The following is a 17,966-nucleotide window of genomic DNA, read 5'->3' on the forward strand; positions in this document are numbered from 1 at the left end:
AAGTGTGGGGAGCAAATAATTGCTGATTCACCCAAAAGGGACAAGTTAGCTGCACCTTGCCGGGGAATCCAGCAACAGCAAATGGCGAGGACACGGTTATGGCGGCATTCCCCGACCAACGCTGACTGCAGACTTGAACTTTGTTCCAGGGACGCCGCATCAAGCGAGCGGACCAAGAAATACAGGACCAGCCTCTTCAGAAGTGGACAGTGCAGGCCGAACGCGAGGTAGCGGGCTACCGAGCAAGCGTGACGATTTGTCGGTGGATGGCATCAGTGCTGCGGCGCGGCCATGCTTGAAGAAGGTGGTCGATTCAGGCAGAGTGGGCCTCTGAGCGAAAGGGTAATTTGGGTACTGTACCTAAGGCCACGGGAACCCAGCATGTCCAATCCCAGACCGCTGACGATAGGAATCTTGCCAAGGAACACTTGCAAGTGAGTCGACGTAGGACACCGACGCACCGAAGCACACCGTCTTTGGCGGTGTGGCGCGAATCAAACTGCTGTCTGCAGCTGGAAGTGGAATGAGCATGGAGAGGTGCTCGGTCAACCCCACGTGCGAAAGTCCATGCAAGCAAGCATGAGAGCCTGTCCCTTGCAATATTCCGCACGAGCCAATCGATAACGACATCGCAACCACGCCTTCTCCGAAACTCTCTGGCTCCCAGATCCCCGGCATTGGCGCGTCGGTGAACTTCCTGGGAAAGATTCCTTCTGAAGTGCATCGACAGCATGTGCAACACTGCTTCTCGATGATCCGAGGGCTGCCAACAAACGGACCATGATAAATGGCGCTGTGTTCCGCCCATGGCGTTGCGCCGAGCTGTCCCCTCGTGCCATGGGCGGGCGCATTTGTTCAATCAGACTTCAGCCCTAACTCCTTGCCTTGCGCCATGGGCTTCTCACGTCGCCTCACCGCGGCGGCGATTCTCGCCTTGAGCCTGCCAATCCAGGCCGCCGCCGCAGACGTAGAGATATCCGTCTCGGCCGTGACATCCGAGATTGAGTCGGACTGGACGTCCATCTACTACGGCGAGAAACCTCTGCTGCTCGGCAATGATGGCAGCCCTGCCACCGGCGGCTGGCTGGCCTGGAGCCTCGACTCGGCTCTGTCGCTGAACCAGGTCCACGCCGAGACCACGGGTCGGCGGACAAAGGTCGTCACTACCATCCATGGCCGCGAGGATGACGACGACGACGAGGTGGAACGAACCGGCCTCGTCGTCAGCATTGGCCAACCGGATTCCATTCTGCGCGCATGGGAGTCTCCGGGTTTCGAAGAAGTCGAGTCGGCGCGGACCACGGTGCTTGGAGATTGGTCAGCCCTCTGCTCCTGGAAGAGCCCGACCGGCAATGACTATGTCTATCTCTTCGGCAAGAAGGAGGCAAAAATTTTCTTTGTCCACAAGGATGATGACGGCGATTATGAAGATTCTAGATTCGTCGAGGTACTTGCATTCACGGATGACCAGGGGACAGACGAGACTGGCTCACACCTGTCCAGATCCAAACGTTCCCGCTCCCGGTGGAAGCATCGGGCTGTGCCACCTCTCCCTCCTTGAGCAAGATGTTTGTCTCAGCCGATGATGATAAGGGCGTCTATGTTGTTGGCTTGGCCGAGTCTACCGCCGCTCCTGCTATCAGCAAGATTGGCGAGGCTGAGGATGACGTGACAGGGGTTGCAGTCTATGTCTCCGGCACCGCCGGCCTCGATTACCTACTTGTGGCGATGGAAGATACGGTGGCTGTCTATGCACCAACTTTCACCTTGCTCGGTAACCTCCAACTGGTTGGCCACAAAGATATCGAGATCCAGGGCCTCAGCATCTACCAGGGTTCCACCTCTAAATACCCCAGCGGTGTCCTTGCCTATGCCATCGAGTCCGAAGATATCACGGGCTTTGGCGTCAGCTCGCTGGACGGTGCCATCCAAACGCTGGGCTTGAAGGTCAACACCAAGTATGACCCCAGCGTTGCAGGCAACAAATCCAACAAATCGTCGCTCATTTGCAGCGCCTGTTCCAAGAACGGCTACTGCAACGAGAACGGCAAAGGCATCGAGTGTTCGTGCTTTGCAGGCTGGCAAGGGAAGACGTGCAATACCTACACCTGCGAAGACAACTGCTCCGGCCACGGAAAGTGCGCCGGACCCAATCAGTGCAAGTGTAACGACGGCTGGGGAGGCCTGCATTGCTCCTTTGTTGTTGTCCGGCCCGTGGCGGAGACAGAAGCCAACGGCGGCGACGGAGATGATCCGGCCATCTGGATTTCGCCTACCGACCGGAGTCAGTCACGCATCATCACGACGACCAAGTCAGAGGAGGGTGCCGGGCTAGGGGTCTTTGATCTCTCCGGCAAGCTGCTCCAGACCATCCCAGCCGGCGAACCGAACAACGTCGATGTCATCTACAACTTCCAAGCCGGCTCTCGCAAGATTGACCTCGCATACGCCGCATGCCGCGATGACAACACGCTGTGGTAGGCAAACTGATTCCCCTTGATGAAGGGTCGGCCAATGCTAACCGGGCAAGTCTCTTTGAGATAACCGCCAACGGCACCCTGGCCACCATCCCAGGCGGCAGCCAACCGACACCAGACGAGTACGAAGTGTACGGCTCCTGCACCTACCGCTCGCCGACCACCAACAAACAGTACCTCTTCGTCAACGCGAAATCCTCCCAGTACCTCCAATATGAACTCTCCTCCGCCGAGGACGGCAACCTGACCACGACCTTGGTCCGCTCCTTCTTCGCCGGCTCAGGCGGCCAGGTTGAAGGCTGCGTGTCGGACGAGCAGAACGGCTTCGTCTTCATCGGCGAGGAGCCGCATGCACTCTGGCGCTACGACGCAGAGCCGACCGACCCCAATCCGACCGGCGTGGCCGTCGCGACCGTTGGGGACGGCCATCTGCGCGCCGACGTCGAAGGCGTGACGCTCGTGTACGGCAAGACCAAGGACGAAGGGTTTATCATCGTGTCCACGCAGGGCGTGAGCGCGTATAACGTCTACAAGCGCAAGGCGCCGCACGAGTTTGTCCTGACTTTTACGATCGCGGCGGGCTGGGGTGGGCGGGTGGATGCGGTGAGTAATACGGATGGCATCGCGGCCGTCGGGACGGGTTTGGGGGACAAGTTTCCTAAGGGATTGGTGGTTGTGCACGACGATGCGAATGAGCTGGCTGGTGGGAAGGGCACGAGCGCGGAGGCGAGCTTCAAGCTGCTGCCTCTGGATAAAGTGCTTGGGCCGGATGTCGTGAAGCAGCTGGGCTTGTTGGACCAGGTGGACAGTAATTGGGACCCGAGAGCTTTAGGCTGTTTCTAGCTATACCTTTATCAACAACTGAAGCAGATTTGTTGCTCAGTGTAGAACTTGGCAAAAAAAAATACAAGACAGTTGGTACAAATGACTGTTCATTACTTTGTTCCTCCTTGTACTTTTTTCCACATTTTCATTTCCCCATCTTTTTCAACAGTATTTTCCTCTTATCAAGCTTTCTTTAATCCCTCTGATCTGAAGTTGAAGCTTTCCCGATATGTTTTCATCCTCTGTCTTTTTCCCCCTCTCGTTTCTTATCACCGATTATGATGTTGTTTTGGGGGGGGGAAGCGGGGGTGGCGGCGCTGTATGTAATTCGATAGTGTAGGGGGGGTATGTCCAAGAGGGCGGAGTTATATCCATAGCCCGACGCCGGTTCTGCTTGTGTCCATTGGTGTTTTATCCAGGTTTGTACTGTCATCGGAATGACCAAAGAATGAGCAGGCGTTGTTTATCCCACTGCTCCGGCGCCGCCGGAGTGATCCTCTTGGTCTGCAACTTATGGATGTATAGTAAAGTAGCCCATGTCACTACAGCGATGTACCTTAGGCCAACTGGAACCTGATAAACATGATGAAGGTGCTTCAAAATGGGGCAGCCGAACGGCTTTCACATGCAACACAACCTGAACGACACACAATGCGATGTACGTGACGTCACGCTGACAATCACCACCTCGACCGAGGCTTGGCAGGGACAGGCCGACAAGATCTAAGATCTTGAACATCAAGCAGACCAAAACTCTCCTTTCCCAACGATTTCTTTGACAAGAGATGGGGAATTTTGAACTCCAAAAAACGCAAAGCGCGGACATGGAATCCCAATCGCGGGTTTACAACTCAATCTCCCACCCCTTCCTCTTCCTTTTCCAGATTGTTCAATGGCTCCTCGACAAGCTCCTCTCCCCGAACCCTCCCGGACCCAGCACGCGCCTCGGCCGTCCCAGGATCGCCGTCATTGGCGCGGGCATCACCGGAGTCACCAGCGCAGCACACTGCATCGGCCATGGCTTCGACGTGACCATCTTCGAAGCCGGTAATTCCGACCAGCTGGGTGGCATCTGGAGCCGCGTCAACAACACCTCATCGCTCCAAATTCACTCCATCATGTACCGCTTCCACCCGTCCGTCAAGTGGGAGCGCGGCTACCCAGACCGCCAGCAGATTCTCAGCCAAGTCCGCGAGCTGTGGCACCGCTACGGCCTCGAGTCGCGCACCCGCTTCAACACCAAAGTCGACCACGTCTATCACGACAAGGGAGGCCTCTGGATCGTCAACGACCCGTCGCAGGGCACCTTCGACGGCATCATCTCGGCCATCGGCACCTGCGGCGAACCCAAGATCCCACACATGCCGGGCATGGACAAGTTTCGCGGTGAGATCCATCACTCCAGCCGTCTAACAGGCGCATGCTCGGCCAAGGACAAGACCATGATCATCATCGGCGGGGGAGCCAGCGCGGTCGAAGCGCTCGAGTTCGCGCACGAAGAAGGCGCCAAAAAGATCTACATCCTCGCGCGGAGCGACAAATGGATCATTCCGCGGAATCCGATCTGGAACATGCTGCTCGCGATGAACCTTTTTGGGCAGGAGACTTTCCTGAGTTGGATTCCTGAGCTGTTGCTGCGCAAGATGTTTTACCGTGATCTCGAGGACCTGGCGCCTGCGAACAAGGGGATTTTTACCGACACCCCAATGGTGAATTCGGACATCATGGAGAAGCTGAGGTCGAAGAGGGCCGAGTGGATTCGATGCGATATCGAGGGTTTCACCGAGAGGGGCGTCAAGATCAACCGCCGCGCAAAGGGGGTTCCGGCCGGTGGCCAGGGACGGCAGGACGAGATTGAGGGTGATGTGGTGGTCATGGCGACGGGGTTTGCGAGGCCGAAACTGGACTTCTTGCCGGATTCTTGCTTCGACGAGCCGTATGACCCGCCGAACTGGTATCTCCAGACATTCCCACCCAACCACCCGTCCATCTCTTGTATCAACAGCACTTATAAGAACGCCATTGGGACTGTGTAAGTAACACTCTTCTTTGTTTGTGGACTGTTAATAAGCCTTTATAGCTGTCTCAGGAGCCATCGTGCCTGAGACTGCGCATTCTCCCGAACTTCTCGGGGCATCTCCGACATGGGAAATTCACAGCTAACATTGTGGTAGTGGAAACTGGCACATCGGGATTTACACCCGTATCCTTTTGATGTTTCTGGTTGATCCACTAACCCGACCGAGCCCTTTTTGGATGAAAAGGTGGATTGACATGACGAGGATGCTAAAGATGGCCTCTCCTGTGGGGCCATTCGACTTTTTCACCTATCTCGAGTTGGTGTGGTGGTTCGCTTTCTGCGTGGCATTTAACCCATTTCGCTGGAAGTGGGCATTGTTTGTCTTCTTTGGCCTGGGCTTCATGCTGCCCAGGCATGTGGTAGCAGCAGAAGACAGAATCCGCAACGGACTGGGCGTGCGCGCTGAACGGAACAGCGGTGAGGACGTCGGCCTGAGCTTGTGAGTGGAGGCCGACCGGGGCGGTTTAGAATTAGCCCTGCTGGGAAGGAAGGAGAGGTGGAAAAGCCTATAGCACGAAACTCCATCGACGAGTCCGAATGTCCTCGCGCGCGGGGCGAAGACGGCACTCGGGACCATAGAGAGCGGCTGTTTGAGTCTCAAATGGTGATTAAGTCCCATGGGTTTGGCAATCTAGCGTCCCTTGCCGCGTGTGCGACGACCACTTTCGAGCACCTTCAGCCGCTTCTGGTATCGCTCGCCCATGTTCGCCCCACTTCCGCGACCGCCCTCCAGCGTGTCAATGCCTCTCTTGCGGCTCTTCTCCAACAGGGCCTTGGTTCCTCCGCCCGAGCTTTTGCTCTGTGTCAGGCGGCTGATCCTGTCCACGCCTTCACTGAGATCCCGCCACTCCTCGCCACCAAAAGTCATCCGGCTGCTGCGTCCTTCCTGCCTGGCCCTCTTCGCGCGATCCTTCTTGCTCTCCTTGGGCAGACGGACGAAGTTGCTCTCTTCGTACTCGCGACGCTCGTCCTCCTTGCGGCGCTCGGTGACTGTCTTGATCTTGCGGCCGAAGTTTACAATCGTCGTACCGATGCTGGGCTCGGCAATCGGCGCGGTAGACATCTCGTCAGCAACGAACTCGTCGAGGGTGGCCGACTTGAGCGCCCTGCGGTCGCCCTTCTCGCCCCTCTCCGTAGTTGGCATCACCACGGGTGCAATTCTTGGTGGCCGGTAGACGCCCGAGGTATCATCCTTCTCCTTTCCAGCCTTTGCAGCAGCAGCCGGCCGTTGCCACCCCGAGAAATTAGGGCGATGTTGGAGATCGGCAATCTTTCGCCCGTCAACGGCGTCATCTTGATCACCGTCCTCGTCGTCCGAATCGTCTTCTTCACTTGCAGACTCGGACCCAGACCCATGTCCGTTGGACTTTGCGAATTCTTCAGCCGCCTTGGCATTGCGTTCGGCGTCGTCGGCTGCACGTAGGACTTTGTCGATCTGGAATCGAAGCTTGTCTTCGAGGGGGCGAGCACCCTTCTCCAGGTACAGTCTCAACTCAACCAGTTTTGAGACAACAAGATCACCCAGCTTCAAGTCGTCCTCTCTGCTGTCCGTTTTCCCATTCTTAGCCTGACGCAACTTGAGAAGGATCAGAAAGACAAGGTTCTGGAGATAGGAGAGGAGCAGCTCGTTTTTGACGTCGAGGAGCGAAATGCCGTCTTTTGGAAGTTCAACATTGGCAAGCTTCGGCGCTATGTCGAGAGTTGTCGTAAGTGACTTTGTCAAAGAATCCAGCAATGCCGGCAGAGTCGCAGGTGCTGTCATTGCTGGCTGCGAATTTCGACGGCGATATTCGAGGCAGCTTGAGATCGTGGAAAAATGAAGGAAATTCCTGAACCGACCCGCAACAACATTTTTGTGGAGTTCCTGCAGGGCTGGCGCCAAGACCATCTGGTGAGTCTTGGCGTACAGTGGGGCTTCGTCCCAATTCGCAATTCAGGCCATTTCAGAGCCGCACGAGCCAGCTAACTGTCTTTTGTCTTCGACTCTTCGCAGCTGCATTCGTCTCGTATCACAAGACGACAGCTTGCAGGTTTGGAATTGGCAAGTGCCGTTCGACGCTGTGCCCACATCCTCCCACCCTAGAGACTCTCGAAACCCCAACGCCTTGCTCATATCCACTTTTCAGCTTCTGCATCATTCATTCTTTGTTTATTAACGTTACAGCGCGGATCGCTGCGGTTTGAAGCGCAAAGTACACAACGTACCCTGCAAATCGCAGTACTCCGTAACGATTACTCCAAGCCTGCTCACAGTCCCCTGAATTTGAGCTCAGGCGAAGATCAATTCTCGATACGCAACGGTGGACGCGAGTCCGTACCATCGACCATCCATCCTTCGCAGAAGTCGACCATGCAATTAAGGAAACGCGCGCCCGCAGGGGCGCTGCTCGCCTCGCTGCTGGTCGCACCACAGCTTGCATCGGCCTTCTATCTCCCCGGTGTCGCGCCAACAACGTACGAGGGAATGGAACCAGTCCCGCTCTACGTCAACTCGATCCGCCCGGTCGCAGGGTCAGACGCCATGCTTCACTCGGTCGTCTCCTACGACTACTACCATCCGCTTTTCCAGTTCTGCCAACCGCCAGAGGGACCTCAGGATGTGGGCGCGAGCCTGGGCAGCATCCTGTTCGGGGACAGGATAAAAACATCCCCGTTTGAGCTCAAGATGGGGCACGACGAAACCTGCAAAAAGCTGTGCGAGACAACATACCAGAAAGGGGCTGCCATGTTTGTGAACCAGCAGATTCGGTCTGGCATCAGCCTCAACTGGCTGGTAGACGGTCTTCCCGCCGGACAGAGGATCCCGGACTCGTTCACCGGAACTGAGTTCTATAACACCGGCTTTTTCCTGGGGCAGGTGGCCGCCGACGGCAGCCAAGTTCAGTTCAACAACCACTACGACATTTACATCGAATACCACGAGGTCGCGGGGAGCAGTGGGAAGTACCGAGTCGTGGGTGTCATTGTTTTGCCGCAGTCCAAGAAATACACGGGTCCTGTCGACGAACACTCCTGTTTAGAGGAGAACATGGACGCCTTGGTTCTCGATGAGTCGGGCGATACCAAGGTCCAATTCACCTACAGTGTCTACTGGAAACCATCCTCGACTGCCTGGGCCACGCGTTGGGACAAGTACCTGCACGTCTACGACCCTAAGATCCACTGGTTCTCGCTCATCAACTCATCCGTCATTGTCGTCTTTCTGGTCCTGACCGTCATGTCCATCCTGGTCCGCGCCCTGAAGAAAGATATTGCCCGCTACAACAGGCTCGATCAACTCAACCTGGAGGATCTCTCTGGCACCTCGGCGTTGATGGAGGACGGCGTACAGGAGGACTCTGGCTGGAAACTCGTCCACGGCGACGTGTTCCGCACCCCCTCGCACCCCCTTCTTCTCTCCGTCTTCCTCGGCAATGGCGCCCAACTTTTCGTCATGGCAGGCTTTACTATTGTTTTTGCGCTGCTTGGCTTCCTCTCGCCATCCAACCGCGGCTCGCTTGGCACCATCATGATCCTTCTCTACACCGTTCTCGGCTTCGTCGGCGGCTACACCTCGGCGCGTATGTACAAGTCGCTCCAGGGCGAGAAGTGGAAGCTCTGCATCATCCTCACCCCGCTGCTTGTCCCGGGCATCGTCTTCTCCACCTTCTTCCTGCTCGACCTCTTCCTCTGGGCGAAGCAGTCTTCGGGCGCCGTCCCGTTCACTACCATGCTCGTCATCGTCCTCATCTGGTTCACCATCAGTGTTCCCCTCTCCTGCGCCGGCTCCTGGCTCGGCTTCCGCGCGCCGGCCCTCGAGCCGCCCGTCCGCACCAACCAGATTCCGCGCCAGATTCCGCCCGTGACGACCTACCTGAAGCCGGTGCCCAGCATGCTGCTCGTCGGCCTGCTACCCTTCGGCGCCATCTTTGTCGAGCTGTACTTCATCATGGGCTCGATCTGGCTCAGCAAAATCTATTACATGTTTGGCTTCCTGTTCATCTGCTACGGCATCATGATCATGACGTGCGCCGCCGTCACTGTCTTGCTGGTGTACTTCCTTTTGTGCGCCGAGAACTACAACTGGCAGTGGCGCTCTTTCCTGGCGGCGGGAACCACGGCCGGGTATATCTTCCTAAACGCGCTCATCTACTGGGTGAGTAAGTTGTCGTTGGGAGGGTTTGCGGGGAGCGTGCTGTACATTGGGTACAGCGCGCTCATTTCGTTTTTGTTCTTCATCTTGACCGGTGAGTTCGACCATCTCCGACTGGCATACTCGAAGTTGAGCTGACATGCTTCACAGGATCGATCGGCTTCTTTGCCAGCTGGCTGTTCGTCCGCAAGATTTACTCCTCCATAAAAATTGACTAGGTAGGACCGGAAGGGAAAAGAATGGCTGTTTGAAAGCCCATGTTTCAGGCGAGCAGACTCGGTTTAGAATCGTGCACCCACCAGAAGGTGCACTGGGGAAAAATGACACAACTTGTATCACTAAACACTCATTTTAGACTTCCCCATCAGGGATGGACTGGAGTACGGAACTTGGTCGGTTGGTTATTAGCATTATACGGCAGCCGAGCTGACTGGGTTGCAACATTGAGAATGACATCCCCGTGCCTCGGCGTTGCCAATCGCGATGATTCTTGATCCGCAAACGCGGTATTCGCCATCCTCTAATTGACAATAGCATCACTGCCTCCCCCGACGCTGAGCATACCGCATCCCAAATCACGTTGATGATAAATGATGAACGCTGTCCCTTACGCATCTGCCCAATTTCCGTCAGGGCTGCGCTGCGTCCAGCCGTGCCGTAAGAGCATCTAGCCGGGCCGCAAGAGCTTCCAGTCGTGCGGTAAAAACTGTAGCAAAAGCATCCAGTCGTGCCGTGAGAGCCTCCAGCTGCGTTGCGTCCAGCCGTGCCGTAAGAGCATCCAGTTGCGCGGTAAGAACTGCAGCAACCGCATCCAACCGTGCCATAATGTCTACAGCAAAAGCATCCAGCCGTGCCGTGAGAACCTCTAGCTGCGCCGTGAGAGAATCCCGAAGTACGCCGCCATCTACAACATTGTGGCCGCCGTCGACCTCTGCGGTTGCAGCATCCCCCTCTCCGCTTTGTTCCCTTCCTATCGCGCTGCGGCGAGTAGGGTGCTGTCCAGCCGCAAGAAGGTCGATGGCTCTAGGCGAGTACTCTTCACGCGGAGGCCGAAGCAAGTCCACCGAGTCGTCAGTTCCTTCTCTCTCAGCTTGACCATCGTCGACCTCAGTGGCTGCGGCAATGCCTTCTCCGCTTGGTTCCCTTGCCACTATCAGGTCACTCGGACCATCGCCGACCCAATTTGATTCAGCAGTTCCTTCTCTGCTTGGTTCCCTTCCTGTTGTTAGGTCACTCGGAGGACTTTGATCGACCATATCGTTATCTCCAGAAGGGTCTCCTCCCCCATCCCCCTCGAGGTTAATACCTTGGACGCCGCGTACCTAATCCTCGTCCTCATCATCATCGTCATCCGCACCCAAAAAGGTAAACTGCTTCGGCTTACTCGCCCTCGGCCCCGCCCCGACGACGCTATCCCGCCTGTCGGCCCCGGCGCCGCCCTCCATCTGCTGCCGCGCGCGCTCTCTCTCGCGCGCCATGCGCTCCCTCTCCTCGCGCATCCGCCGCTCGGCCGCCTCCCGCTCCTGACGCGCCCGCTCCTCGGCTTCCTTTTTGGCTTGTTCCTCGGCCTGCTTCTTCCGCTCCTCTTCTTCGGGGTCGTAGCCGCGCGGGTCAATCCCCGCGTCGACGAGCCGCTGGATGGCGGCGAGCCCGCCGGAGCGGATCTGCGCTTCTGTCGGCCACGGCTGAAAGGCTGCGTTGTGGAGGGGGTTGACGGCCGGTTTGAGGTGCTGGGGCAGTTTTGCCTCGGTCGTGTTGGGCTTGGCTGCTGCTAATTGCTGGGATGTTGTTTGGGTGTCGAGGGTGGTGTTGGGTGTTGCGCTCATCGGGCCCGGGGTGCCGACCGTGCCATTGAAGCTTGTGTTGAAGCTCGTGAAGGGGGTTTGGGTTGTCTGAGAGGGCTCGGGCGTGCTCATGTCGACACCATTTGTGACGCCCGGGGGCGGGAGGGTGTTGCGACTGATGCGTCGCCCGTAGGCAAGGAGTTCGGCGGTCGTGAATCGGTATCTCTGGCCGTTCATTGGGTGAGCGGTTGTTGGTACTGCTTTTAGCTCCTTACGCATGTTCCAGAGGGAACTGGCGATGTCCTTTATCTGGGTGTCGAGCAGGGAGGTTTCTTGCCGCAATTGTTGAATCCGCCCATAGTTGTTTTGGTGCCTCTCTAAAAGCTTTAGGCCATCATTCAAATCCTCCTGGGCGGACACCAATTCCTCGGCAAGCTTCTCTGACGGTGTGTTCTTCGCCAAGGAGTCAATCATGACGTTGAGTGCTTTCTCGAGCCTCTCGAAGCGGCAATCCAGGAGTTCGCCCATAGGCGTGCACAGGTCTTTGTCCATATTGAATGCATACGTTTTGGATCGCTCCTGTTCTTGCACCAGGTAGTGTACCTGTGATACTGGTAGATCTTTGGACTGCCGAGCTGGATGTTGCAAAAATATTTGGTTTGCCTGGTCGCACACTCACATGCATGTGATTGGAGCTGAGCTTGGGGTAACAAAGCTCTAAGTTTAAACGTGGAGATGCCAAGGAATACATACCACTGTGGGACAGGGACATGGTAACGTAATCCATACCCTGCTCGGCCACATACCAATTCGGCAACCAATTTCAGGTTCAATTGCCACCTATTAATACACTGTTAGTACCTCACTAAGTCTCAAAATATAACTAGTTCATAATATAAAACTAATAACATACCTCTGAATTTAGTGGCATTTATAGGCAAATTTGGGTGGCCAGACAAGGTATGTAGCTGAGCAGAGTATAGATTACGTTACACCAGTGGGTCACTTGGAACCCCATTTTTGCCTCAGGCCGCCACTTCTGCGCTCCGGCTTTGTCCGTCTCGGAACTCGCACGAAACGTCGTATGAACCTTTCCACACGTTCGATCTTTCGCAATTGTTGAAGCAGCACCTCGCTCGTACTGCCGCGGTAGTCAAGATGTTTGCCGTATGTTCCGAGCCACATTTGCTGCCCATCCATATCCTTTTTTTACTGGCTCCTAATGCCGATTGTCTAGAAGACAAACCCTGCTAACAGAGGCCACTCCAGTCTCCTTCCGATATGACACCGCCCGTCCCCGGGACACCACGTGTTCCCGCGTACAAGAGCCCCTACGGCCCCAAGTAAGGCTCTGCTACAGACACCTCACCAGTTCAGTCGAATCCACGACCGGCCGACGGCACGAATATGCGACGACTTGGTCGTGATTACAGCTGGAGAGGAACCGGTATCTCGAGCATGGCACTGACAGAGTTCAGGTACTACTTCCAAACCCATGTCGGCACGATCACCCCGAAAACTGTCATGAGGACGTAAGTCTACAATTTCTGTCCACGGATGAGGCCAGGCGCAAAGTTGGGGCAATGGCGGACCTTTACATCGCGTGAGAGGCACATGGCGCATGCTGGGAGAAAGAGCGAGAGGGTCGAGGTTGCGCCTGGTGTGGGCACATGCAGCCTGTCGGTCATGGAACGGGAGACGGGGGTGTATGGGGCCGGGAGCTGTTGAATCGGGCTGACCCCTTCCACAGCAGCGTCAAGGCCGGCCTGTTTGGCGGTGTCGCCCTCTTTACCGTCATCTTCTATGCCTCGGGTATTCCTAGGATCCAGCAGGACATTCTCCAGGTACGTTGTTTCGACCACTTGCGCGGTATCGCAAACATCTGCTGACGCCACTGTAGAGAATTCCCATCATCGGCCAGCGCTTCATTAAGGAGAAGATTCCGGCCTCGGACAACGTGAGTTCGCTTAAAGTCAGGTCGAAGATTAAATTACTGACCCTTGTTCTAGCCGTTCTGATGGCCTTGCTTTAAACGACTGTAATTGCTGGCGCTAGGTTTCGGGCTCTGGAGCCTGGGTATACGTCAAGCATGTAAAAAAGACAGCATTATAGACAACCATCTATACACCGTTCCGTATCCCGCTCCGCGGCTTAGAATACGATGGGTTCTGACGGCGTATCTCCAAGTTGGTCTGGCTATACGCTGTCTTTGAGCCTTTTCCAATTCGAGTCTCTTCAGTGATGATTGACGCACGGACCTCTCAAAATTCACACCCTTCCTCAGGTTGTTGACACCTGGAGTCGTACTTACGCCGGAGCCTATCCAGTTTGCATATGATAAGGTATTGAACACCCCGGCGGGGTGACGACGCTGCGTTGCCAAACAAAAAGTACCATTTCCGCATGAAATTGGAGCGAGATGTTATGACCCCTATACGTTTGACATTAACACCAATTATCCCCGTACAATGGAGCGCATCCAGGCCATTCGCCAAGAACTGACAGCCGCTGAAGTCGTCAAAGGCCTTGCTGTCGCCTTGGTCCTCAGTCACTTTCTCGCGCCATGGACGTACACAAAATCGACTCCAACCCAGGTCTCGCCCTCGTCAACAGTCTGGGCACAAGCATTCAAGGCCGGCTCCTTCTTCTCACTCTTCTTGGCGGCGAGGTCTTGGCTCGCACTTGTGAACACATATGTTCCTGAACCGTATCTCGTCAGCAATCCTCATGCTGCAGAAGCATGACTGGATACTAACAGCTAGCCAGGATGAAGTGTTTCATATTCCCCAGGCCCAGGCCTACTGCGAGGGTCGATTCTGGGACTGGGATGACAAGATCACCACCCCGCCAGGCCTGTAAAGACACTCCTGATTCTACTCTTGTTACCGTCACTGACATCTGTCTCTCAAGATACTTGCTCTCTGTGGCTTACCATAAGCTGTTGATGTTGGCGAAATGCACTACCTCCAGCCTACGGCACAACAACCTTCTCGCAACCCTGGTGACTGCTTTGCTCGCATCGCAATGCCGCCAGTTGATCGAGCATCGGACTGCGGAGCGGGAGGGCAAGGAAGGTTCAGGGAACCTTTCATTCTACTCATACCATACAGGTGTGAACATTGCCTTGTTTCCCGTCATCTTCTTCTTCTCGGCGCTGTACTACACGGATGTTGTCTCGACCGTGGTGGTCCTCGCTGCCTACCGGAACCATCTTCTACGCCTGGCACCGCAACCTCCTAGTGCCGCCAACGACTTTTGGACAGTAATCTTGGGCGTTTCCGCGCTCTTCATGCGCCAGACCAACGTCTTCTGGGTAGTCGTGTACATGGGCGGGTTGGAAGCGGTCCATGTCCTGCGGTCTGCAAAGCTGGCTGCTCAGGGGTCCCTCGCGAAGGTTCATGATCCGATTCTTCGCCAGTCTGGCCTAGAGGGTACGTCGTTTGGTTTGACAGGATGCCGAACTTTGCTGACTCGAGTAGACTGGCTGTTCTGTGCTTTGACCATTGCTGTTGCCGCTCTGCGCAACCCATGTAGGATACTCCGACAAATATGGCCACATATCACCATCCTCGCGCTGTTTGCCGGGTTCGTGGCTTGGAATGGGGGAGTTGTCCTGGGTGTGTCTGGTCCCATCTTTTGGCTTGCAAACCAAAACTGACAGAAGAGTAGGAGACAAGTCAAACCATATCGCCACTATCCATCTCGCCCAAATGCTTTACGTCTGGCCGCTCTTCGCCTTCTTCTCGGCGCCGCTCCTCATCCCATCCTTTATATCAGCACTCACCCGCCCTATCCGGTGCCTCCGACGTCTGCTCTCGGTCCAGACCCGGCGAGCGGCCCTCTTCTCCCTCCCATACACCTTCTTCACAACGCTCGTCTCCTTTGCCGTTGTCAAATACAATACTATCATTCACCCATTCACCCTGGCCGACAACAGACACTACATGTTCTACATCTTCCGCTACACCATCCTGCGCTCCCCAACCATCCGCCTGGCCCTCGTGCCAGCCCACACCCTCTGCCGCTGGCTCATGTGGGACCAGCTCGCCGGGACCAGCCATGCCACCAACCCACCCACACCATCCGCACCGACAACGAAACCGCCAACCGTACGCGACGACACCAACCAGCACCCAGTTGCCCCCGCAACAACAACCGCCGGATCCCTGGCCTTCCTCGACGAGGACCCAGCTTCCTCCACCTCTCCACCAACATCCACCGCCCTCCTCTGGCTCCTCACGACCGCGCTCTCACTCGTCACCGCACCCTTGGTCGAACCACGGTATTTCATCCTCCCCTGGGTCTTCTACCGCCTGCTGCTACCCTCATGGTCAGTTAGCGACTCTATCGGAGATGCGACACCAGCTACCTCCGGAGCAGGGCGTAGTCCGGCAGCGGCGGCCTGGCTGTGGAAGGTAGGGCGGAGAATCGACGTGCGGCTTGTTCTGGAGACAAGTTGGTTCTTAGTGCTGAATGCTGGGACGATGTACATGTTTTTGTCTAGGCCCTTTTACTGGCGGGATGGGGAGGGGAGGTTGCTTGATGGGGGCCGGGTGCAGAGATTTATGTGGTAGACTCCGAATGGTGAAGGATCACGGGGATGCGTTTCTGCGGGATGGTGGGCTTTCCCTCTTCTTACTTCGTCGTTATTCGTGTGTCGCTACTCCGTAGCCGGTTACATTCGTATTCATTGGCGGTCTTGGAACGTGGTAGAGAAAGTGTTGGTCCGACGGTTGCGCATGGTCGATAGGAGACGAGGAGGCTGTGAGACCGCTTTGTATGTACGTGTACTTTCGTCGGGCATATCTAAGTGATATGTAATGCAAAACTCTTTTTCCAGCCCAACCCGTTCGAGCCCAAACATGTTATGTATTGTTACGTGTCCATGATCATGCCAAACCCGCCGCCTGACGCCAACCCCAGAAACGCCCGTTGAACCCTTCCATACCCGTTCAATCTCAAACATACATTGTCGTCATTCGTTGTCTGAGAGACCACCCCCGGGCAGTCCTGTATTCTCTGCAGTCGTCAACCAAGTTCCCATATTGATGCAGTGCCTCACAGACTCAACCGGTCTAGGCTTAATCTATCTCCACTCCTCACCCTCCTCACAACACCAAGCTTAAAAAACCTCTCTTCCCCAGTTGCGGTCCGCCCGCCAATGTACAGCTTCTCCGCCCCGAGCGCATCCCTGAACCCTTCGCTGCTGCTATCGCTCCCCCTCCTCCGGCCGTGGCCAATATCTCGGCCGCCCTGCGGCTGGGGTATCGGGATGCCGCCGCTGTGGTGGTGATGGTGGTGGTGATGATGTCGTGGGGAGTGTAGCGGTAGCTGGCTCATGACGCCTCCTGATCGCGACGGCGGAGACGTCGCCGACGTGGTCGCTGCCGCAGCCGCCGTCGATGATATGGACAGTGGCGTCGATCCTGATGTCTGTTGCGTTGGGTTTGATCCTTGTGTGGCGTGTTTGTTGGGCTGCTGGGTTGATGCGCCCGGGCTCGACAAGGACGCTGGCGTTTGATGCCGAAATGCGGCGAAGAATGTTGAGAGGAAGAACGGCCGTTGAGTGGACATTTTATGTTGTGTTAGGGTCGCTCGCACGGGAGCGAGAAATTCAGAAGTCGATGCAGTTGCGAGGAGGTTCAGGTGCAATAGGATGGTCGAGATACCGCCTGCGCTTTGCGGCCTTAGTGCGAGGATTTGCGGCTTGTTCAGGGAGCGTTTTGGGGAATCAGAAAATCCTCTTCTCGGTTCTTTCGTGAGAGATATCGCACAGGCCAAGAGAGCGTCGAAATAGGATGGACGGGCTGTAGGTGAAGCCAGGAACTCGATGTTCTTCTCGTCGAGGATCACAATACCATGACCATGAGTGGTGGGCAAGTTGAGATTTGATGTATCGAGTGCCGGCAAGATCTGGTTCTCTGAAGTCGGAGAGATGGATGTGGAAGGCGGCCATGCAGCAATGAGGCTCGGCGAATCCCGGAGTTCCCCAACCAATCAGAGGCGTCGTCTCTGTCAGCCATCCGTGGCCTGGCAGGTGGGGTGGGGGAGATGGGGTATTCAGGTACCGCTGCCGGTGACACCCGACGTTGGAACAGCCGTTGGTGCAGGGCGGGGCTTCGGACCAAAGCTGATGCGAAGCTGCAAAGAGAGCGCGAACACCACCAATGGAAAGGGGAGTAATGGATCTGTCGAGGCACAATCAGCGTTCTCGTCCGAAGCCCAGTTACACGTACCTCCGTACGAAGGCACCCGTAATAGTTCAAATGCCGTCCCCAACACATTTTGTCGCAGAATCTGTTTGTCATAGCGACTGCAAAGGCTTGAACGCTGCGGCACTCTGCCCTGCCTCAGGACCCTGATGAGGCGCCAGATTACGACTTTTACCCATTGATGCCCGAATCGGGTCGTTTAAATTTACCGAAACCCGCTGACAAAAGTATGTTCTTACTGGGTGCGAAGTGGTTCGTGCAGACCTCGTCTGACGATCTCTAGTGTAGCGAGGCTGCAGCGTCCGAGCGTGGAAGATATGCAATTGCCCATGCCTTTGATGAACAACAACGTCCCTTTGATGAACAACATTACATTTTGCCGGGGCGCCTAAGCGGTCAGAAGCAACTTGGATGCCTCTCACATTGTTCCAATGTCTATGTCGGCCGAGTTGAGAC

At 55.9% G+C, this 17,966-nt stretch overlaps 10 protein-coding genes across 10 annotated transcripts; 5 read left to right on the forward strand and 5 right to left on the reverse strand.

The window, feature by feature from the left end:
• Window positions 1–892: 892 nt before the first annotated feature.
• Window positions 893–3,320, forward strand: N657DRAFT_568992 (thermostable phytase; the record flags this gene model as incomplete). Its single annotated transcript, XM_062788632.1, has 3 exons — window positions 893–1,447; window positions 1,504–2,477; window positions 2,531–3,320. 3 exons carry the CDS (start codon window positions 893–895, stop codon window positions 3,318–3,320), a joined length of 2,319 nt encoding a protein of 772 aa, XP_062649618.1.
• Window positions 3,321–3,987: 667 nt separating this feature from the next.
• On the forward strand, window positions 3,988–5,989 carry N657DRAFT_642596 (FAD/NAD(P)-binding domain-containing protein). The gene is made up of 2 exons (XM_062792380.1): window positions 3,988–5,334; window positions 5,477–5,989. The coding sequence occupies exons 1-2, from the start codon at window positions 4,088–4,090 to the stop codon at window positions 5,823–5,825; spliced, it is 1,596 nt and encodes a 531-aa protein (XP_062649619.1). The 5' UTR covers window positions 3,988–4,087; the 3' UTR covers window positions 5,826–5,989.
• Window positions 5,990–6,013: 24 nt separating this feature from the next.
• On the reverse strand, window positions 6,014–7,233 carry N657DRAFT_654371 (uncharacterized protein; the record flags this gene model as incomplete). Its single annotated transcript, XM_062794499.1, has 2 exons — window positions 6,014–7,137; window positions 7,218–7,233. 2 exons carry the CDS (start codon window positions 7,231–7,233, stop codon window positions 6,014–6,016), a joined length of 1,140 nt encoding a protein of 379 aa, XP_062649620.1.
• A 146-nt stretch (window positions 7,234–7,379) lies between these two features.
• N657DRAFT_591662 (uncharacterized protein) lies at window positions 7,380–10,065 on the forward strand. The gene is made up of 2 exons (XM_062789914.1): window positions 7,380–9,608; window positions 9,665–10,065. Exons 1-2 carry the CDS (start codon window positions 7,733–7,735, stop codon window positions 9,730–9,732), a joined length of 1,944 nt encoding a protein of 647 aa, XP_062649621.1. The 5' UTR covers window positions 7,380–7,732; the 3' UTR covers window positions 9,733–10,065.
• On the reverse strand, window positions 9,760–10,234 carry N657DRAFT_280610 (uncharacterized protein). The gene has a single exon (XM_062786602.1). It carries the CDS (start codon window positions 10,127–10,129, stop codon window positions 9,866–9,868), a length of 264 nt encoding a protein of 87 aa, XP_062649622.1. The 5' UTR covers window positions 10,130–10,234; the 3' UTR covers window positions 9,760–9,865.
• Window positions 10,235–10,836: 602 nt separating this feature from the next.
• Window positions 10,837–12,070, reverse strand: N657DRAFT_632047 (uncharacterized protein; the record flags this gene model as incomplete). The annotated part of the gene is made up of 3 exons (XM_062791115.1): window positions 10,837–11,901; window positions 11,978–12,015; window positions 12,052–12,070. 3 exons carry the CDS (start codon window positions 12,068–12,070, stop codon window positions 10,837–10,839), a joined length of 1,122 nt encoding a protein of 373 aa, XP_062649623.1.
• A 386-nt stretch (window positions 12,071–12,456) lies between these two features.
• Window positions 12,457–13,316, forward strand: N657DRAFT_632048 (uncharacterized protein; the record flags this gene model as incomplete). Its single annotated transcript, XM_062791116.1, has 6 exons — window positions 12,457–12,465; window positions 12,556–12,641; window positions 12,732–12,830; window positions 13,049–13,142; window positions 13,199–13,255; window positions 13,308–13,316. The coding sequence occupies 6 exons, from the start codon at window positions 12,457–12,459 to the stop codon at window positions 13,314–13,316; spliced, it is 354 nt and encodes a 117-aa protein (XP_062649624.1).
• A 296-nt stretch (window positions 13,317–13,612) lies between these two features.
• On the forward strand, window positions 13,613–16,114 carry N657DRAFT_280615 (glycosyltransferase family 59 protein). The gene is made up of 5 exons (XM_062786603.1): window positions 13,613–14,012; window positions 14,065–14,153; window positions 14,209–14,729; window positions 14,778–14,915; window positions 14,968–16,114. The coding sequence occupies exons 1-5, from the start codon at window positions 13,767–13,769 to the stop codon at window positions 15,870–15,872; spliced, it is 1,899 nt and encodes a 632-aa protein (XP_062649625.1). The 5' UTR covers window positions 13,613–13,766; the 3' UTR covers window positions 15,873–16,114.
• N657DRAFT_280874 (uncharacterized protein) lies at window positions 15,998–17,010 on the reverse strand. The gene has a single exon (XM_062786604.1). It carries the CDS (start codon window positions 16,870–16,872, stop codon window positions 16,357–16,359), a length of 516 nt encoding a protein of 171 aa, XP_062649626.1. The 5' UTR covers window positions 16,873–17,010; the 3' UTR covers window positions 15,998–16,356.
• N657DRAFT_280917 (uncharacterized protein) lies at window positions 17,010–17,740 on the reverse strand. Its single transcript, XM_062786605.1, has one exon. The coding sequence runs from the start codon at window positions 17,604–17,606 to the stop codon at window positions 17,148–17,150; it is 459 nt and encodes a 152-aa protein (XP_062649627.1). The 5' UTR covers window positions 17,607–17,740; the 3' UTR covers window positions 17,010–17,147.
• Between the last annotated feature and the right edge of the window lie 226 nt (window positions 17,741–17,966).

This window comes from Parathielavia appendiculata (assembly GCF_033297405.1).
Source record: "Parathielavia appendiculata strain CBS 731.68 unplaced genomic scaffold N657scaffold_3, whole genome shotgun sequence".
In the NCBI taxonomy this organism is placed as follows: domain Eukaryota; kingdom Fungi; phylum Ascomycota; class Sordariomycetes; order Sordariales; family Chaetomiaceae; genus Parathielavia; species Parathielavia appendiculata.

Excerpts from the sequence above, each read along its gene's own strand:
- N657DRAFT_642596 (XM_062792380.1), top strand. The coding sequence starts at position 4,088 with ATGGGGAATTTTGAACTCCAAAAAACGCAAAGCGCGGACATGGAATCC. Across the intron at positions 5,335-5,476 it reads AAGAACGCCATTGGGACTGT|TGGAAACTGGCACATCGGGA; the intron begins GTAAGTAACACT and ends ACATTGTGGTAG.
- N657DRAFT_591662 (XM_062789914.1), top strand. The coding sequence starts at position 7,733 with ATGCAATTAAGGAAACGCGCGCCCGCAGGGGCGCTGCTCGCCTCGCTG. Across the intron at positions 9,609-9,664 it reads TTTGTTCTTCATCTTGACCG|GATCGATCGGCTTCTTTGCC; the intron begins GTGAGTTCGACC and ends CATGCTTCACAG.
- N657DRAFT_280610 (XM_062786602.1), bottom strand. The coding sequence starts at position 10,129 with ATGCGTAAGGGACAGCGTTCATCATTTATCATCAACGTGATTTGGGAT.
- N657DRAFT_280615 (XM_062786603.1), top strand. The coding sequence starts at position 13,767 with ATGGAGCGCATCCAGGCCATTCGCCAAGAACTGACAGCCGCTGAAGTC. Across the intron at positions 14,013-14,064 it reads ATGTTCCTGAACCGTATCTC|GATGAAGTGTTTCATATTCC; the intron begins GTCAGCAATCCT and ends ACAGCTAGCCAG. Across the intron at positions 14,916-14,967 it reads GAATGGGGGAGTTGTCCTGG|GAGACAAGTCAAACCATATC; the intron begins GTGTGTCTGGTC and ends ACAGAAGAGTAG.
- N657DRAFT_280874 (XM_062786604.1), bottom strand. The coding sequence starts at position 16,872 with ATGTCCACTCAACGGCCGTTCTTCCTCTCAACATTCTTCGCCGCATTT.
- N657DRAFT_280917 (XM_062786605.1), bottom strand. The coding sequence starts at position 17,606 with ATGACAAACAGATTCTGCGACAAAATGTGTTGGGGACGGCATTTGAAC.